Source organism: Camelus ferus, chromosome 1 (genome assembly GCF_009834535.1).
Source record: "Camelus ferus isolate YT-003-E chromosome 1, BCGSAC_Cfer_1.0, whole genome shotgun sequence".
Taxonomy (NCBI): Eukaryota; Metazoa; Chordata; class Mammalia; order Artiodactyla; family Camelidae; genus Camelus; species Camelus ferus.
In genome coordinates, this window is record NC_045696.1 from 10940716 (window position 1) to 10961951 (window position 21236).

The 21236-nt window shown below is 37.2% G+C and overlaps 1 protein-coding gene across 7 annotated transcripts in view; it reads left to right on the forward strand.

Annotated features, from left to right (window-relative positions):
* The window catches only part of SYNJ1 (synaptojanin 1), an 81446-nt gene that overhangs the window by 1457 nt on the left and 58753 nt on the right, over positions 1-21236 (forward strand). For all 7 annotated transcript variants that reach the window (XM_032475203.1, XM_032475387.1, XM_032475432.1 and 4 more), the window contains exons 3-4: positions 19500-19586; positions 20965-21232. In XM_032475203.1, coding sequence (XP_032331094.1) covers positions 19500-19586; positions 20965-21232 — 355 coding nt within the window. The remainder of the gene's footprint in view (positions 1-19499; positions 19587-20964; positions 21233-21236) is intronic.

A 21236-nucleotide genomic window follows, 5' to 3' on the forward strand; every position in this document is an offset into this window, starting at 1 on the left:
CCCTTCTGCAGGTTTTTGTTGGGGTTAGGGGGAGATGCAGGTTTTGGTACAGGTTTTGCTTTCTTGGGTTCTAATGCTACTTCAAAAAGTAAATCTTTCTTTCCAAAGAAATATGGTTGCAATTTATAGCATAGCACATAAACCCATAGAATGGCTTGCTTGACATTTTTCCTGTGATGAACAGAATTTCTTATTTGTCAGTTTTAGACATGGATTATAAGAGTATTTAATGTTATTGGAGTACCGTATGGTAAGGCTGTTATATTTTCATTAAGAGAACTGTAAACAACCTTTAAACTTTCATGTTAGGTAGACGATTGATTTCGTATTATTAAGAAATTATTTTGACAGTTTATTTTAAAGAAAAGGACTACTGCGCCACAAGAAAAATAGTAGATTAGTAAGATTTGGGTTATTTTGTGGGCAGATGGATAAAATTAAAATAAGTTTAATTTGAATATTACATTTCTTAATATAAGATTTTGGCAGATAACTTCAGCTTGGGATTATTTCATATGTGATTGTATTGTTAGAGGCTTTCTAGTGACAACTACTTGTTCTGTATCATGTTTTTTGCTATGTAGGATCAGTTTATTTATTGGTCATATTTTTATCAATTAAAAATAGCGTTTAAAGGGTATACTTACAGATACAAGCCGCAAAATATTTTAAACACTAAACTTTCTCAAGTTTCAGTAGTGAAGAGCATAAGTCTATAATCTTTGCATACAGAATATTAAATTAATATCAGTTAAACCTAATCTTAATACTCTAAAGTGGAAACATTTTATCCGGATTGGGGAAAAGGATGGTGACATAATGAAAAGTCTTAAGCAAAGAACAGCGCATAAGAAATACGTGTTTTTTGGTACATATAGTAACGTGGTTTGAGGGAGCAGGAAGAGGATCTGTATGTTCTAAGAAACAAATATTAGTAATATTAGTTATTTTCAGTCAGTATGGACTTAATTCATTTAAACTGTTATTTATACTTAACCAAAATATAACTTGCTACAGTATTAATTTGCATAGCATATTTCTTCATACTACAAATATAACTCTTAGATTCTTGAATTCTTAATTAAAACCATCTGTAGGAAAAAAATATTTGTTTTAATATGTGAAACATTTTTCAGCTGCTTGTGTTTTTTTGGTGACATCTGATTTCCTAATTTGTCTAAATTCTAAATGTTCCTTTAATTGTGGTTACTGATAATAATGGGAAGTCCAATTTTTGGCTACAAAGTACAGATTAGCTATTAGTTATTAAGGTTATTGCTCTATTTTACTCCAAGATCAGGAAGCCTCAGGATAATCCTACTTCCAAACCTTCAGCAGTCCTCTTTTATGCCAAATCATGGTTAAAAAAAAAAAAAAAAAAAAAAAAAACACTCCCCAAACCATCCATTTGGCATTAACATTCATTTTGAGAAAAAAAATATTAAAAAATTGTCTTAACTATTTATTAATTCTATTTATTTTCATTAGCTTTAGACTATATAAGTAATTCAGGGGGAAAAAAACCTTTAAATGTAAAGTTTGTAAAGCTAGCATAAATGGATATATACTTTCTTGGGTATGTCATTAACGTTTCTATTATAAGCTTTAATACTTAAATATTAACATTTAAGAGCTAACAGATTTTTTTAAATAAATAATTTGACTTGTAAAATTAATTTGACCTTCAATTTGGAGTAATACCGAGATGTGTATTGTGCTACAGAATGTTCATCTTTAAAACCTTCACATTTTTTCAGTGCCTGTTGTACTTAGGGAACTGAGCTTGGACAATACTGAGGTGTTCTGTTTATCTTTAACAGTCCCAGTCCTTTGAATTTCAATGCATTCTGCGTATTAATCTACCAGAAGGATTTTCCAGAATCATTTTTGATATAAAACCAAAATGTAACCCCATTTTTCAGTAAGATTCAAGTTCAGTCTCCTCGACCTGTCAATCAAGGCCTTCCACAGTTTGGCCCCATCTTGTTGGTTCACTGTTGATCTCCTTTAAGGACGCCTCTGATGTTTCCTCAGCGCTTTTCCAAAGTACCATGCTTTCTCCAACCCTCATCATGCTGTCCCTCTTCCCTCCAAGACTGTTAGAATGCTTTTCTGTACTTTTCCAGTTGAAGCCTGTCAGTTCCAGCTCAAATCTTCCTTCTTGAGAATCTGCCTCCATCTTCTCCCCCCACCCTCCACCCCCAGCTCACTCTCCTCCCTTCCTTCCCTTCATTTTTTGTAGAACTTAGTCTGTGTTGGAGATGACCACCTTTTTATATGCTGATTTTGTTGTTGTCTTCAATCCTGTATACAGGTAGTTTTCTTGAATGTAGATGGTGAAGATGACCCAAGCAGGAACCCAAAGTTTCTGATTGCTCTAGGCTGCAGTTGCCTGGCTTTAAAGTTTAAACAGTTAGACATCTTAGGCAATACATACCATGGAGGATTGGCAATCACTTAATTTTCTTGGCGTAGGCCAGATGTGCCATGAGATACCCAACATGAACATCTTTCATATTATTAGCTGTATTAAAAAACAGAGCGCAAATAACAGTAGTAATCTCAGATCATGGATCCTCTTAGGGGATCCACTAATCAGTCCAGCCTTAGAAATCTGTCTTTATGTCGATAAAGATGTTAAATCAGTCATGATGCCATGACTTAATCAGTCAACGATCCAGTGATTTTCAGCCCTAGACACACATTCTATTTACCTTGGGAGTTTTTTTTTTTTTTCCTCTAAACAAATCCTGGTGCCTGGGCTCCAGCTCCCCAGAGATTCTGGTATAATTAGATTGGGATGACCATTTCTGAGCATTGTTTATATACGCCTTTCTGTGATAGATTATAGCATAACTATTTTGGCTTGCAAATTTTATCCAAAATAGCCATGTTTCCAGAATTTTAATGCTATTATTATCTCTTATGGGATCAGGAATGAGTTTGCTTGAAACCCGCAGCCTGAACCACATGCTACCATTCCCGTAGCACTTTTAGTCTAGTGCTTTCGCAGAATGTGAAACTGTTCGGGTCTCTGTGTCTGGATGCTGCACTCCTTGAGGAAAAGGTCTTAGTAATCTTTGTATCCCTAGTATTTAGTTCAGTGTCTTACTTACATTGCAGAATAAATGATTATTAAATATGCGGCATAGGGGGAAAGACTAACCTAAACTAGATTACAAAGTTGGCAAAGGTGCGATCTTCTGTTTGAAAGTAGGGTACCTTTTCCTATGAAATTTATTTTCTGTCTTTTAAAGAATTGCTGTTTGACTGAACTGCTGATATACAACACATACGTTACACATTATTAGAATTTGTTATAGAAAAATTCTATTGGAAATAGCTATTAGCTACATTATTAAGGCTTTTTAGAAATACCAGTTAAACTGTGTGTGATGAATGTTATTTATAACTTCCGTAAGTACTATTAACAATTTGTTTTAAAATTACTTTTCTTTAGATGGAAAACATTTTCATTATTGATTTTTCTTTCATTGCATATATTTATTTAAAAAAATCTTCTGAAACATTCTTTTCCTTATATAAGTTAATATGTTTTTTCAGTAGTATGTCCATTTTTAGTATTACTTATTTTTGAAAATGTTGGTCCAGAAAAAAATGTTCAGCTAACCTGAAAATTTGATGGACCAGTGGTAGAGTGTAGCACGTGGACTCTCTGTGACTAGTATGCTGTGTCTAAACCAGCATAAGCAGCAAGTGTGATGGTCAGCAAGTCATAACACTACACATTTTTTCTTGGAAACTAATTTATCAAGACATACTAGAAGACATCTATCAGTTTTGTGTCGAGTTCAGTTTTCCTCCTCATTCTACAGTTACGCACATGAAAAGACCATCATGGGGCAGGGGGGACAAGTAGCCAGTCAGACAGATACATGCACTCAGTTCACAAGCTATCTCATTATTTTATAGTCTATGTCATACTTCAGTAAAGATAAATAATTTACTTCATAATTACATTCTAGTTAAAAGATGAAGAAAAGAGAAGATCAGCACGTGGGAAATGGAGGATGAGTCTAAAAACAGGAATTAGGGATTGCCTCATTAAAAGATGGGGATGTAAGATGTTGATGTAAATTCCTAACTTAAAAAATTTGAGCTTTTGTCCTTCTTGGTATCACTTGCTGGTGCGGTAGTAGGTGTTCATTGCTTTTATCTGCCTAGTGGTGAGATTATTTTCAGGCTTTAACTCTGGACCTGGTTTTACCCCAGATCGTCTAAGTTTCTTTGTCTACCTTCTTTTTTTCCTTTAGCATGGAAACTTGAGCCACAGAACTGTAGGACGATATTCTGGAACTCTATCACAGAATGTGAAGTGTCCTGCCATTTCTTTGAAATTGCATGCCATAAAGGAGTAATACTTGCCATTTTTTGGACACTACTCTGCTAGTCACAACATTAAGCCAGAGGTTCCTAAACTTTATTGCTTCATGGTGTCCTTCATGTCTCATTAAGTTTTTAACAGCACCCCTAAGGCACAGTTCTGTTCATTAAATAGTTAGGTACAAACAATAAATATTTATGTCCTAACAACTTCAGTAGATGTTTGGAAAAAATAATGCAAGTAAATTGAAAATAATTAATTTCCTTTATAAATAACCAGTTACTTAACTTATGGCATGATACGCCTGTTGAGCACTGAACAGCTTTTCAAACCTTGGCATCAGATTGGACAGCACCACCCTCATTTCCTGTTGCAGGTTGATTTTGGAGTGGTATTTGCTTTTTATCACAGCAACCATTGGAAATCCAGCTTCACAAAGATATGATGTCATGAAGGAATGTACTGCAATCGAATGTTAAAACTTTGAACTACCTTCTGCTAATAATAGTTCAGGCAGTGTCCAGGTCATGTTGAGCATCTCCAGGTTTCCTTCCTTTTAGAATATCCCTTGTCTCTCCTGGGAGTTTGCTGAAGTGTCCTGGAGCATCTCAGCATATAGTTTAGATGGTGGCATTAGACATGCTTTATTTTATTTAATTCTGTGGGTTGTACTTTTATCCCCATTTTGCAGATATGGAAACTGAGGCTTGGAGAGATTAAATAACTGCTCCAGTGACATGTCTTACCATTTGTTTTTTTTTTCATTGTAATTATTATTTGTGCTGTTGTTAGGGTGGTGGTTATCATTTTTAGGGTTGGGGAACGAAGAGCAAAAAGAAAGAAATGCTGATAAAAAAGACTTTACAGTTGAGTGAAATTATGGTTGGTGAGGTTCTTGTCTCATCTCAGAAAGAATTCGGAAATGAGACACAGAGGTCATGAAAGCAAAGCAAGGATTTATTAAGGGATAGATAGTACGCTCTCAAGAAAAGAGTGGGCAGACGCAGGTGGGTAGTTGCCCCGAGTTTCTTTAGCAAGTTGTTTATATGGGTGTAAAAATGAATGGACAGAATATTCTTTGGCAAGAAGGGGTCTGGGGTCATCTTTTCTGATCTTCATCCCAACTCCACCTTCCTAGTGGGGGAGGAGGGATTTTTTTTTTTTTTTGTCCTTAGCCTTGATTGGGAAGTCAGATGAGGTCATAATGAACAAAATGTTGCGTTTGAATGGGGTATCATAAGTGAAAGGTTACATTTGGATGGAGGTCATAATGAGTGGGGGATGGTGGAGATTCCTGTCTTGTCCCACCTTTCTTTGCCTCCAGGACACTTGTCAACCCAGAATGTATGGTTTCTTATCAGCCTGGAGGATCCTGCTTTTCTTGGTCTGTCCAAGGACCCTCATTGTTCACAAGATGTATATTTTTCTGCCATTTGGCCTGTGTCCCCATTTCTCTGCTCGTATCTAGCTGCCTGCCTGCTCTAACAAAATGGGCAGCATTTTCTAATGAGTTTCTAATGTGTTAAATTTGCTGTGTATTTTTGCCTATAAACTATTAATACATAAGAGGGAAGCATGGTTTGGTTTAGCATTAGGTCATTAAAAACAAAGTTTTTTCTCTGGGCCAAGTTAAATGTCAGGTTTTTGAATTTTGGATGATAAGCATAGTAGGTGGTGATGACAAGCAGTGTGCATAGTTTTGTTTTTTTTTAATTGCCAAATGCTGCCAGTCAGCATGATTGCCCTTTAGATAGTTGCAGTATCTTATCTCTGTTTCAGAAAAAATTTCAAGTTGAGGGAAGAAATGACTTTTTATAGTTGACTTTTTCTGCACAAAAATAATGAAATTTAGACTTGTTAATGTATCACTTTATGTTAGGGTTGCAAAAATTCATCTTCTTTTTGTAAATAATTTTTGGAATGTTCATCTTTAATAGAACAGAAAGTAAATAGCAACTTAAATACCACTGCTTAAAAAAAAAAAAATCAACCTTTCTCCTCCATCCTGGGCAGCATGATTAGCCTACTAATGTAGGGCCAAACTGATAGTTCTAAATGTTTTCGTTTCTTTAACTTTGCTGTGAGGAGATAAAAGGCGAAGGGAAAATTTCTCTCTCACTGAACAGTAAAACTTTGTTATGTGACTTCTTAAAGCATGATTTCAGGTCTATCAGATGTTCTAAATTGTAGACAGGATTAAATGGTTCAAAATTGTATAATAGCAGGACAGTGACTTAGGGATATTCACTTCTGAGCGTGATGCTGTGACAGGATCTGGATTTACCTTCCGCCGTAGACAGCAACAATAACACTACAAACAAAATATGTGAAACAATTTTCAGACATTAAACAATAGGCAACACAAAACATAGAAGGGGAACAAATGAGGTGAGTCTCACAGTAGCTCCAGCCGACTGCCCTGGGAGCTTCCAGGCTACAGCTGCGGCAGGGTGAACCCAGACAGAGCCTGGCCATCTCCCTGAGTGGAGGAGACAGTTGGACTTTGGGGAAACCAGAGCTAGAATTCTCAGGACTAAGTACCAGAAAAGGGATAACGGCACTGAGCTCCTGAGATGTGTAGTGGGTTCCACTTGAGACGTCAGAGGAGTTCTGATTGGTACCAGTGTGTGAGGCAGCTACCAAGGCAGAGAAAGAACCACCAAAAAGGAGCAAGAGGGAAAATTCCTGGGGCTCACCCAGGCCTGGGAATAGTTCATGCTCCAAACAGCCCAAATGGAGAAATCTGGTAATACTCGGGGAACTGGGTTGAACGCTCAGAGAAGGGGCTGTTGCTTCAGTAGCCGGGCTAAATAGCCCTAGGCCAAATGCCGTTCTGGTCCTGCCCGACAAACAGCTTATAAGCAGGACCCAAAGGGATCAGACTGTTTCCAAATAACTTAATTTCCAAATAATTTAACTCTATCCCACAACAAAGTTTAAGAATGTTTATAGGAAGACAAAATGTATATACATATATCCAGCATTCAACCTGGTAAATTTCAGTGTCTGGCCTTCAATTAAAAATTATCATGCCTGCAAAGAAGCAGGAGAATATACCCTGTAGTGAGGGGAAAAGTCAATCTGTAGAAACAGATGTTAAAATCAATAAACAAGGACATTAACATTAAAACAGCTATTACAAAGATACTCCATATGTTCAGGAACATGCAGTTAATGAGCATGTTAAGGAGAGACATGAAAAATGTGGAAGACCCAAATCAAACTTCTAGATATGAAAACAACAATATCTGGAATGAAAAAAAATGCAGTAATAGGGATTAATAGATTAGACATTGCAGAATAAATGATTGGTGAATTTGAAGACAGAATAATAGAAACAACCCAAAATGAAACACAGGAAAAGACTAAAGTAGATAAAACAGAGCATCAGAGGGCTATGGGACAACTTCAGATGGCCCAGTATATATGTGTGGTTAGAATCCTAGAAGGAAGGGAATGGAGCAGGAAAATATTTGAAGAAATAATGGCAGATAATTTTCCAAATTTGTTGAAAACTATAAATCCACAGGTCCAAGAAGCTAAATGAACCCAAGCAGAAGAAACATGAAGAGAACTACACCCAAATACATGATCAAGTTGCTTAAAACTAATGGCACAGAGGAAAATCCTAAAAACAGCCCAAGAAAAAGAAAGACGTATGTGTAGAAGAATCAAGATATGAATCGTGGTACACTTTTCTTTAGAAACAATCCAAGCCAGAGAACACAGAGCGAGGTCTTTAATGTACTGAAATGGAAAAAACAAAACCAAACCTGCCCACTAGGATTCTGTACCCAATCACAAACAAAGATGATACAGACTTTTTCAGGCAATCCAAAGCTTAAAAAAAATGAGCCAGTTTTGTTGAGAGCAATTTAAATAGTATTGTTTTTCTTTGCATCTAGTGCCAACATTTTCAGAAATTCTGAGATTGTCAAGTCTGAATCAGTGAGATTTTATTACTTAGTTATGTTTAAACTGTAAATTTGAAAGATCAGAAAGAGTGGAATGGATTAGTGCAATTGGCGTTATCCTTGTGAGAAGAGTGCTAAAAGGAGATACAACTTTAAAAATTGCACACATTGTTACTGGTGATGGTTTAAATTCGCTAGAGTTTTTATAATGGTTATTAGTAAGAATTTATCTTTTTCCACTAAAATAGATTTTGTGAATATAAGCCATTGGTGCTTCTATGTGATGTTATGTAATATAAGCAATGCATTCAAATTGGAGTGCATTTCATAGCTACCGAACTATTCAAATAACTGAGTAAATACGGCATTTAGAAATGTGCATTAACTCTTCTTGGTCAATTGGACACTATTTAATTACTCCCTCAGTTCAAGTTGAAAGAATTTATGTGCTCTTTACATTCCGGGATGATTTTGAGATAACTAAGTTAGTTAAAAGAAAAAAATAAAAGAGGGGAGGGTATAGCTCAGTGGTAGAGGGTGTACTTAGCAAGCATGAGGTCCTGGATTCAATCCCCAGTATTTCTGTCAAAAACAAACAAACAAACCTAATTACCTTCCCCCAAAAAACAAATAAACAAAAAGATACCACTTATTAAATTATTGGCTTAAACATTAAATATTCCTATATGTTGAGTCATTAAGATACTCTACCATTTTTTTTGTAGTCTCCTTAAATAAGTATGAAGTATATTTACTTACATAAACTGAGTCTTAGCAGTAAATATTTATTATGGGTTGTGTTTCATTTTATCCACTAGAAGACCATAAGATTGCTGTAGTCTGTCTAATACCTTATTAAAATGTAGGTAAAGTCTTTTAATATCCTGTGGATCATGTGCAAAGTATGGGCAGGATGAATCTTATTAAGTAAATTTCTAGCTGGAATCTTGTTATTAAGTAAATTAGTGCTTATTAATGGTCTGTCTTGGTCAACATTGGGGATATGTCTCTGGCCTACCTTGTTTAATAGTTTCATCATTCTCTTGGAGAATGGGGTGGAAAGTGTAGTTGTCAGATTTGTAGATGTTGCAAAGCTGTGTGGGATTGATACAGAGCTGGGTAGAATAATTAATTATTTTGGATGACACAACTGAGATCCAGCTTTTTCAAACCGAGATTGTGGGTTACAGCCCACAAAATGAAAATGCACTCCCTGTTACAATGGACTAGTTTGAGGTTTGGGTCCATTCCCGAACGAACTGCTGTGGCTATAGTGATGTCAGGTGCTACTTAGATCAGGCAGATGGTGGGCAAAAGAAGGTAGAAATTACTGTGATTGTCTGGATTCCTGTGATACCCCGCCTGTGTGGTGTATGATGGCTACACAGCAAGGGAAGGTTGGCATGGATGCTGGGTTGGTGGTCGTACTGACCACTGCATTCCTTCAAACCTGCTCTTCCCTTGGTCCTCCTTTTCTCGGTGGATGGCTCTCCATCCACTGAGCTGTTTAAACCAGAACTTAAGAATCACCCTCTACATCTCCTCTTAGCACATTCACTCTGGTACCAAGTCCAGTCCACTCAGCTTCCTAATTTCATAGAGAACCTGTGCAGTTCACCGTTTTCACTAGTTCTACACTGGTTCTACAGTCAGGCCACTGTAGTCTCTTTCATGGACCAATATAAAAGCCTTCTTAACTGGTCTCCCTGCTTCCACTCCCCCTACTCACTCTCGAGTGTTTTTAAAAACACAGTTTAGATCTTATTATTCCCCTGTTTAATACCCTTTAGTGGTTGACCACTCAACTTAAAATCTAAACTCTGAAATGACCTGCGATAAAATTGAGTTCCTGCCTCCCTCCCTACTATCTTGTCTTTTGGTTTCTGTGTTCCAGCCACGTTGACCTCTTTATAGTTCTGAATGTGCCAAATTCTTTCTGGTCTCAGGGTCTTCACATATGCTCTTCCTTCTGCTCAAAAAAAATTTTTTTTTTCTGCTCAAAATTTTATTTTTGAAAATAAACTTATTCGCACATGTAGAAAAGTACATAAACCATAAATGTACAACTTGATGAATTATTACAGAGTGAACATATTCATGTTACCATACTAGGTTGAGAAGTAGAACATTATTGCTGGCTCTCCAGAAGATTCTCTCAGTTCCTTTCCAATTATTATCTCCATCATGATCTGCAAAGATAATCACTGTCCTGACTTCTTGCATCATAGATTAGTTTTAACTGGTTCTCAGCTTAACATAAATGAAATCATTCAATATGTATTTTATTGTGTCCAGCTTCTTTCATTCAGTGTTTTGTATGAGAGATCGTTCGTGTTGTAGCATATAGCAGTAGTTCATTCATTTTCATTGCTCAGTAGTAATCCGTTGTATGAATAGTCCAATATTCTGTTGACGTTTGCTTTATTTCCATTTTTCCCTATTATGAATACACTAGTATGAACATCCTTGTACATGTCTTTAGGTGCACATATGTGCACATTTCTGTTGGATATTTTCTTAGGAATGGAATTTCTGGTCATAGGTTATGTGTATGTTGCCTGGAACATTTTTACCTCCACTCTTCATTTGGCTAACTTCCTGTTTATTCTTCAGGTTTCAATTTATGGTCACTTCTGCAGGCAGGCAGGCCTGTTCTAATCAACACCCTCCCCAACAAATAATTTTAAATTAGGTCCTCCAATTGCAGTCTGTTGGGGCTCCATCATTGTACTTAGTATAGTTTATAACTTTGCATTTATATGAATATAGAAAGCCTGTCCTCCTAATAGAAGGTATTAGGGCACTGGCTCTTTTATTCCTAGTACCTTGTCAGGGTCCTGGTACATGGTAGGCATTCAGTAAATACTTGTTATGTGAGTGAGTGAGTGAAAGGTTGTTTTTATTTAAAATGTTGCCAAGATTGGAACGTATAACTTATATGAACACTAATTTGAATAGTTTTGTATCTTTCAGCTAGAATTCTGATTACTTAATAATACGAAGAAAACCTTTTCCTTTTAAAATCGTTTTCTTTTTATGTATGATGAAATGGAAAGAGACGTTACCACCAGCTAGTTATGTGATCTTGGATGAATCACTTAACCTTTAGTCTTTTTCTTTTGAAAATGAGTAGCTTGAACTGCATTATCTGTGGGATCCTCTGACTAGAGGCTCTCTGGTTCTAGAATAGTGCCCGCATGCAAATAAGCCAGCCACAAACTGCGGAGCGTGCAACCATAGGCAAACTGTGATTCTAGGAAGATCATGCTAATTTGTAATCTTACTTTCACATTCCTCCTGGTTTTCTTTAGTCTGGTCTTCTGTATCAGCTGAGGAAAGACAGTCTGTTCCCACCTAGAAGGTTTGAGCCACAGCAGAATGTTGACATTGGATGGCCGGATCTTCATTCGGTAGCTTGATTATTTAGTTTAGAATACTGTAATTCATCAGAATTTAGAGAAATTTACATATAAATTTAATCCTCAGAACACCATTTAAGTTTAAGAAAAGTGACTTTTAAATTATCTGATGATGTTAGGTAATGAGTTAGTTTTGTTTCTTTCTGTTCAGACGGTGGCATTGGCAGAGCAGGTATGACCACTATGTGACAGTTATTCTATGTTTAATAAGCCTCTGTTTTAGAATCACAACTCATGAAAATCAAGAAATGGATATATGATTATGTTTTTATCTGAATTTCTATAGCCTGATCTTATGTTTCATAATTTGCCTTCAGTTCTGATTTGTGAAGAGAGGCTGTAGTGCTGAGTAATGCCAGCTATGTCATATGACACAGTGCTGTAAAAGCAAGCCACTCCAGCAGAAAAAACTGTCGACTAATGTGACAGAGAACAATCGGTATGTTAAATTTTGATAGAGAACAATTGATATATTTATGCTCTGAGTGGTTTCTGCAGTCTGTTAAAATAGATCATCTTGATAGCTCCTATTTTCACTACTTTTCCTGTAACTTAAATAGGAACTGTAGATTAGGCCTGCCTTCAGTCATGAATTTGTTCAGTTAAAAGAACTCTGAAAACATGCATAGAGTTAGAATAATGCATGAGTTAAGCTATCTGTATGAAGTTGTAGGGTATCACTAGCTCAGGGCTTTATGTAGTTTAAATTATTTCTTAACTACCTCTGTGATGATAAGTAAAGGCAAGTTTATTATTTTCCAACTATACCTTCTTCAACAGAGGAGGGTATTAAGGCTAAGTTATTTAGGACAATTGTAAGGAAAACTTCTATGACAGAGTATAGCAGAAGTTACTATTCCTGGGGTCTCCATTCTCTAACTACCTAGTCTTCTCCTTTCCCAATTTATTACATATTTATTATTTGATGAATAATGTGGTGGCCTTGGGAAGGACTGGGAAGGGCTGGCCACGGGCTGATCTCAAGGTTGTCGAACCTTACTGCTCCTTTTTAAGTTGATAAAAGTCCTAGTGCACATTGAGCTTTTGACTAATTGGAGGAAAATAACCTGTCGGATCTCTTAGAATTCCAGTAGCCTCTTCTCTCTCACTGACTGGCCAAAGTTATCTTGTTTTCTCTCCTCTCTGAATTTATGCAGGATACCAAAGAATGCTGTCAGAATAAATTTTATTTGGGGGAATATCAAACATACATCAAAGAAGAAAGGACAGTATTATTGATTCCCATGTGTCTGTCAGCCTCAGCGATTAGCATGGACACTAGTGTTTATCTGTATCCCTTATCTACTGTCTCCCCCTCCCCGTTTATTTTGAAGTAAACCCTGAACATCATTTAATTTCATCCATAAGTGTTTTTATGAGAATAAATGTTTATGGCACATATTTTATTTTGCTTTAAATTTTTTTCTGTGACCTTACTCATATTCGTATATTCGCTAGGTAGAATCAGAAGGCCTTCAGATGATCAGTTCTAATGATGTGAGGATATATTTAAAAATATAACTATACTTAAATTGATTTACGCTTAAGATAGCTTTGTGTTCTCAGGAAATGCATATTGGCATTAGACTGAAGACTTAAGTTTTAAAGCATGAATGAAAAATAGTGTTGTTATTGTGACACCAGAAGAAACGTTTTTCCTTTTAAAATAAGCTATGGAGGGAGTTAGGTACTATTGATGCCTGAGGTGTCAGAGCAGTAACTTGAGAAGCCTGGCTCTGCTGTACCTCGCAGGTGCGCTGATGAGGTGCATTCTCCTTACCTCCGCTGAACTGGCTGCTCGAGATCTTGATTGGCTCAGAATTACTCCTATAACAATGGTCTTCTTGGACATTCATACCTACTTGTGATTAGAAATAAGTAACTTGCAAAAAGAAAGGTTTGTTTTTCATTGCATTTTGTTTGTTTAATAACAGCAACATGAAAAGGAGGAAAAACAAAGCCCTCTTAACAAAAAGCAATCTGTCCTCGTGGAAAGCACAGTAGATGCCTTGAAAGACTGCACTAGCAGGAGAGTGAGTGGCCTGACCTCGCCCTGTGACCATGTTTCCTGAACTTTCATTTCTACTTGTTCTTCCACTTTGTTGCCCCTGAGCCCTCCACACCCCTTGCCATTTTATACACTCTACCAGCTTAGACCCTGGTTAGTGGTCCCCTGACAATGCCTGTCTTCCCCACCCCACCTTCACGCCCCACTGTGGACATCACGTTTGAAAATTTCCAGACATCACTAGGAGGAATTGTTAAACTTCAGTCAATAATGGGGCATTCAGATACTGTGAATGGTAAGATAAAATGTTTATCCTTTTACGTGCTATTTTAAAACTAGCAAAACATTCCCTTTTGTGCCCAAACCTCTCAATTTATTTTTGTCTATTAGATGAATACTTAATCAACAGCTGCAGTGTTCAGAGACTCTGTGTTAGGTGGGTATTGTGTTGAGCTATAAAGAAATAAGACCTAGTTTCTATTGCTATTATTATACAGGTGTCTGTAGTAGCAAATAAAGAGCAGAAAGAGAGTTCCTTCCAGCCAGAGTAATCAGAGAAAGCTTCAGGAAGAAAGTAGCATGTTTTGTTAGGTATTGAAAGGTGGGTAATATTTGGAAGCACAAAGATGGCTAAAGGGTCTTTGGGATGAAAAGAACACTGAACAACAAAAGAGGGAAGGGAGAGGAAAGATCTTGGAGCTTGTAGAAGGGGCAACACGTGATTCATTTTGGCTGAAGCCTGGGATGCAGGGGGAGAGTGTTCAGGGGAAAAGAATGATAAGGGTGGGCTGAGAAGAGTCGTTACAAATGCTTTGTTTTATCTAAAGGTTATACACATTGTTGTAAAGTATTACAGCTTCCTTATTTTAAATAATCTCATTATAGTGGAAGATTCTCAAATTACTTTCTAGAATTAAATTACCAGAGAAATGGAACGAATAATTTAATTAGGTCCAATCTATTTCTCTGTATCTCATGCAGTTTCATAAAACAAGGGAATCTTTTTCCACCAATTAAAAAAAAAATATATGTATGCAGAGGGTACAACATGGCATTATGAGAGAGTTTATCTTAATGTCATTTAGAGATAAAAGCTTCTTAATTTAGGAATATGCACCTGCATTTTTTAAAGTTGTCTTTGCTGGTTACATTAAAATTTTTTAAAACAATTTCTAACATAGAAAAGTTGGAGTTCAGTACGAAGAATTTTTTTTTGAACTCTTTGAAACTACCAAGTTGCTGACATGATACTGTTGCCCCCAAATACTTTATTACATATTTCCTAGAAAACTAGTCTCCTGCGTAACTACAATATAACCATTAAAAAATTAACATTAACACCTTACTGCTAAATCTCAGACTCCATTTAAGTTCATCAGCTGTCCCAACAATGTCTCTCACAGCAAAAAGATCCAGTTGATTTTGTACATTTTACTTAGTTGTCATGTCTCTTTGGTCTCCTTAAATTTGGGAAAGTTTCTCAGTCTTTGACATTTGTAACCTTAAAACTTTTGAAGATGAAGGTCAGTTGTTTTGTAGAACGTCCCCCACTCTGGGTTTGTGTGATGGTTCCTCATGTTCAGACTCGGGTTATATACCTTGGCAGGAATATTACACAAGTGCTGCTGTGTTCTTTTCATTGTATCCTGTCAGTTGACACAGTTTTGACTTGTCTCATTACTGTTGGCCTGCACTTTGATTACTTGGGTTAAGGTGGCATCTCTGGACAACTCCTTTTTCTTTTATAATTAATAAATGTTTGGAGGTGAGGTACTTTGAGACCACGTATGATCCCATTCCTCTTCAAACTTTCAATTTATGGGTTTATTCAGTGCATTGTAATCTGTTACTTTGTAATTTATTTTGATGCTCAAATTGTCCAAGATTCCACCAGTAGAAGCCCCTGTGAGCTGGCTTCTGTGTTTTTGTGGTATGTCTCCATTATTATTTGAACGCTTTCTTATTTTCTGGCACTAAAATATATTCTAGGCTCATCTTGTCCCTGCCCTTGCCCTGGAATCAGCCATTTCTCCAAGGAGTCCTTGTTCCTGTTAGTAGCGGATGGTATTAGAAGGCAAGGTCTGGGTGCTAGGTATGCTCGTTGCTGTCAGAGTATTGCTTATTACAGGTCCCGTCAATGGATAGAGCTAAGGAAAGTATGTAAGTATGTATGTATGCTGTCACTGCCGCTTCCTCCACCACATAGGTGCCTTCCTCACCCCACTGGGGCTCCAACACCCTGTCCTGGGCTCCTTCCAGTGACCCCTGCTCTCCCCCCGCCCCTCAAGCTCCAACATACCATGCCAGGCCACTCCCACCATCCTTGGGTGGACACCACCCTCCTCATTTCACTCAACTGTCAATATCTCATGCCAGGCTGCCCCTCCTCCCAAGTGGTTGCTTTCTTTCCCCACCTCTGGCTTCAGCTCCATGAACAGGGCCATGATAGCCTGGGCTCTGATAGCCTGCAAAGCACCTCCTTCCATTCTGCCCCAAACCTTTAAAGCATAAGTGGAAAAACAGGTAAACATCCACAGGCCTTTAGATTAAAAATATTTAAGAAGAAAAGATTGTTTTCTTTTATGAAGTTGGAAATGACTAGAGGTAAAGGTTCATATGGCTCTGAAATCTCGTTCAGCAGTTCACTGAACATACAATTACTAAACTCCTGGATGCCAGGCACTGAGCTAGGCCCCGGGGGTAGGGCAGTGACCTGGGCAGAGCCCCTTCCCTCGTGAAGCTGCGCTCTCTGTCTCTGGCTGTTTACGCTTAGACGAGTTAGTAACAAATTAATAACCTCTCTAAGCCTGTTTTCCTCATGTCAAATGAAAATAGTAGTAATTCTGCTCATGGGGTGGTTGTGAAAATTGAATAATGCATAGAAAATACCTAGCCCATGAGGTAGTTAGCTGCTGTCACAGTCATCACAGAAACAGGTGGGTAAGGTACGGCTCAGTGGTAGAGCATGTGCTCAGCATGCATGAGGCCCTGGGTTCAATCCCCAGTACCTCCATTAAAAAAAAAAAAAAAAAATATATATATATATATATATATATATATAAAATTATCACAGAAACAGTATACAGGTACCTCAGCTGAAACAACACTTGTCACTCTAAAAAATCATTTTAAAATTTCATGTAGTGTTTTGAGGGGAAACCAAAAAATTCCTAGCAGGAAAAATGACATCTAATCTAGTCTTCGAATCATTTCTCTTTCCTTAAGCACACTTTTATCTAAGAATAAGCACTTTAGTTTAAATTGTGTGTGTATGTCCTGTTTCCTGAGTCTCAGAATGTAATACAAAAGCATAACTAACTAAGCAGCATGACGTTTGTTTGCATGTGTGAATCGGGTGACAGTCTAATACATGGGTCTTCATTGGGCCTGAGAGACATGATATACCCATATATTTGGAGCACAACTAACGAAAAGGTAATTATATTGCATAATTAGAAGAGAGAAGATTTTGCATGGTAATTTGTTATAAAATGGCTTTTTGTTTTCTAAGGGAAAGTGATGACTTAAAATTAAAAATATATTTTATTTCAAACCCCTATTTACTGCTAAAACCTATAGATACGTCTAGTAATTCCTGTATTACTCTATTAGTGATGGTATTTGAAGTGCATGTAGCATATAAAGTGTAAAACTAGAATAACATTTACCCTGGAAGCCATGCTTTCTGTCTTAGAGATGTTAAGTCTCTCTAAGGTTTGCTTTTGTGTACATATGGTCCTCTTAATGAGGCCGTATTTGGGGGAAAGGGTTTCTGTTTTACTTTATAAAATATAATTAAAATTTATGTTATGATGTTTTATATTTGTGTTCCTTGTCATGGAACGTTGGGAGTATCTGTTCTCTATTGTATATAGTATAATAAAAATAATAGGAATTATCATTTTAGGAATGCAGAAAGAAATTCAAATCCCCATCATTTTAATGACTTGGTGAAATCCTACTCCCTAATTTCATACTGGGTGGTTTGATAAAAATAAAGGCCCACCCCTAATAATGAACATACTAAAGAACTGTAACATTGTGACAGTTTCAGTTAATGGCGTGATTGATCGTTTAGTCTTAGCCTGTGCTGCCAGCTAGCAGAGCACAGCTCATTCAGAGGCAGAAGTGGGATAACCAGGAAGAAGTGTAAAAGTAGATGGTCTGAAAAGAGGTGCAGTAGGCAGGGAACGTGAGGTGGTCTGTAGAACCCTGGAGAAGAGCTCTGAGACACAGGGGAAGAGCTCTAATGTAGAGCACTGTGGGATATTAGGCAAAGCCAATAGACTTCACTAGCAGTAGAAGATAGCCCTTTTCTTGACAATAGAGATTGAGAAGAAAGCCATGAGGATCTGCTTACATGCTTTTCTAATGTGGAACACATGAGTATTGTCACAAGATACTCTAGTTCTGTATCAGAATCTAATTTATTAGAATATTAGAATTGATAATGTCATGTACAGATCATAGAGGAATGAGGAAAGGGAAAAGGGGCCAGTGCAAGAGAAAAGAGGTAAATAAGGAGTGGAGCAGTCCGCCAGGAGGTGAGTTGGGTGTGGGGTGGGGAGTGGATGAGGGAGGGCAGTAGAGAGGAAAGAATTGGAAGGGAAAGGACTGAATGAGGAAGAGGATCATATCTTTCCAGATCTGCAGACCGTAGAATGTACTGTTTGTAATTGTTCATGGAGATACTAGCTATGATTTATGTTTCTTTGGTCCTGTGTCCAATTTTTAATAAGTGTATTTGCTAAGAACTCGGAAGATTTACCTTTAAAGCTTCAGGATTTGTTTTTGTTTAACAACTACAACAGCCTGTCCTAAGGAAATTACTCCGTGGGTTATTCATTAGCAGATAACATTAACTTTATAGCAGAAGAAATAAATCCAGACAAAGGTCAGACTCATGATTTCCCTGTTCCTGTGCTAGACTCTGCGGTGAGGTGTTACCATTAGCTTTCATTATTTAAACGTTTGCAGTCTTCTGTGTGTCAAGCACTGTTCTAAGTGCCAGGGTTGAAACGATGAATAGGACAGAGTTCCTGCCTACAAGCAGCAGGCCGGCTAAGGAGAAAGACAAGTGATGAGTGTCTTTAAAATGTTTTGAAGAGGGAGCTCTGTTGAAAGAACTATGCCTGGAGGAATAAAGAAAGGTTTCCAGGAAGTAACTGTATGCCTAGGTTTTTATAAGGTGAATAGAATTTTGCCGAGAGGCAAAGGTTGTGTAGAGTCTTGCAGGCAGAAAGCCAAATTGCTGTGCAAAGGTACAGAAATGTGAAAAGAGCATGTTTGGGTAATAGTGAGAGTTTAATGTGATTGGTGTGTAGGATGCATGGGGCGGGGGGAGGGAGAGGGCAGTAATAAAAAAGCGAAGCAGGCAAGATATGTGGAGGCCAGATTTTAGAAGATTCCTTGTTAAGGAGTTGGATGTTGTCTTACAGGGGATATCATAACGTAGTGTGTTCCTGGTATTAAGAGTAGGCAAACAGATCAGTGAGACAGGGAAGAAAATTCAAAAGCAACCTCCAAAATATATGAATATTATTAAAGTTTGTACTTCAGATCACTGGGGTAGGATGGATTAATGAATAGATGGTGCTAGAATAACTTGTTAATTCTTTGGGAAAAACTATTAAGTTAACTAGTTTGAAAAAATATTTTATGCAGTACATTTAGGTTAAGAATATCTCATTTAGATTTAGGCATTTTGGGTTGAAACTCTGGCTTTATCGCTAAATAGAATCTGATGTTTCAGGTCCTTTTTCTCAGCCTAAAACTGCTTTTTGTTTTTTTGTTTTTTGGTGTTTTTTTTGTAGCATCAGCAGAAAAAGAGGCAATCAAGGGTACATACTCCAAAGTACTAGATGCATATGGACTTTTAGGTGTTTTACGATTAAATCTTGGTAAGTATACAATATAATTAATTTATATTTTCATTTCTATTTTTGTAATTCTAAGGATTTGAGAGAGATTACCTATTTCAGATACCATATTTGAGCTGTAAGTACATAACATCTTTTAAACCTTAATTAAGCTAATCTTGGGATAATGTTTGTTGCCCAAAAAGGTATGCTATGTGCTTATGCCCTTGTGAGTTTAAGTTCCAGAAATAGCAGCCTATTTGAACACTTGAAGAGATTGGTATTACCTGTCAGGAGAGAAGATCGGGACATTTCCCTTTTTCTTTGCTTCAGTGCATTTAGGAAAAGATGCCTTCCTAGGAACTACACCACTGATTTCCCTGGTTTACAGTGGAAAAGAAATACATATGTTTTGTATTCAAAAGATCTCAGCTTGAGCCTGTCTCTTCCACATAGTGTCACCATGGCTACAGAGTAACCTTTGTGGTTACCAGTTTGATTCTGTAATGGTGTGACCTGGAGTGTGGCCCAAGGACTGGCTACCGGTCCGTGAACTGTTTTGTTATTGGTCTGGATGAGGTAAAAAGCTTGCACCATCATGCAGATCAACACATGGCTTCCTTCACTGATAAAGTCTTACTTACTGAGAATGAAGGAAGTCAGCTAAACCACATGGTAAACTTAGTGATGTAGCTAATTTCTGTTCTGGAACAAGCACCTTTTCTCACTGCGAACAGGTAATTGTGAACTGGTTCATGACCATACTCTGAGGAGCGCTGGTCTATACGATGGAGATTTGCCATTTATTATTCATCTATCACATGTAAAGCACTGTGCCTAGCATTTAGCTAATACCGTCTTGGGTCATCCCTTACAGTCCCATGAGATCTGTCTTAATCTTATTTTATAAGGGAGGATGTCTCAGGTTGGTTAGGTCAGAACAGTGAAGTTGGTCTAGATAGTAAGTTGTGGAGGAGCCAGGATTTGGGGCACTTCTGCCTACATCAAAGCCCACACTCACAGTACACCCCAGCTGAATTCCACCTGCATACTCATTTCCTAGGTTTTTTGTCAAAATTAGATGAAAAAAATCTCTATGAAAGTTTTTGTAAGCTAAATTGCTTTATAAATTGTTATCAGGGACTTTTTTCCATACATGTATCAGCAGCATGTCATTTTTATTTGCCATTTTTTCAACTTTACTGTACAAAAAACTCTCACATTGATTGTCTTATCTGAACTTCCTAACAATCTAAACCAGGATATTTTTCAATTTTTACCTAAGTCTGGTTGTGAACTTAAATATAACCACGATGTCATATTTTAAAAGATGGAGACACCAGAAGAAAGTTGGGAAAAACTTTGACTAGCTTGAGAAATATTGGAACTTTTCATCCAATTAAGTCTTCGGTTTTTGCAGGTGATGCTATGTTACATTATCTGGTCCTAGTCACTGGATGCATGTCTGTTGGGAAAATTCAAGAATCTGAAGTTTTCCGAGTTACTTCTACTGAATTTATATCGCTACGAATTGATTCTTCAGATGAGGATCGCATTTCAGAAGTGCGAAAAGTTTTGAATTCAGGAAACTTTTATTTTGCATGGTCTGCATCTGGAGTCAGTTTGGATCTGAGTCTTAATGCCCATCGTAGCATGCAAGAACAAACAACCGATAACAGATTTTTCTGGTGA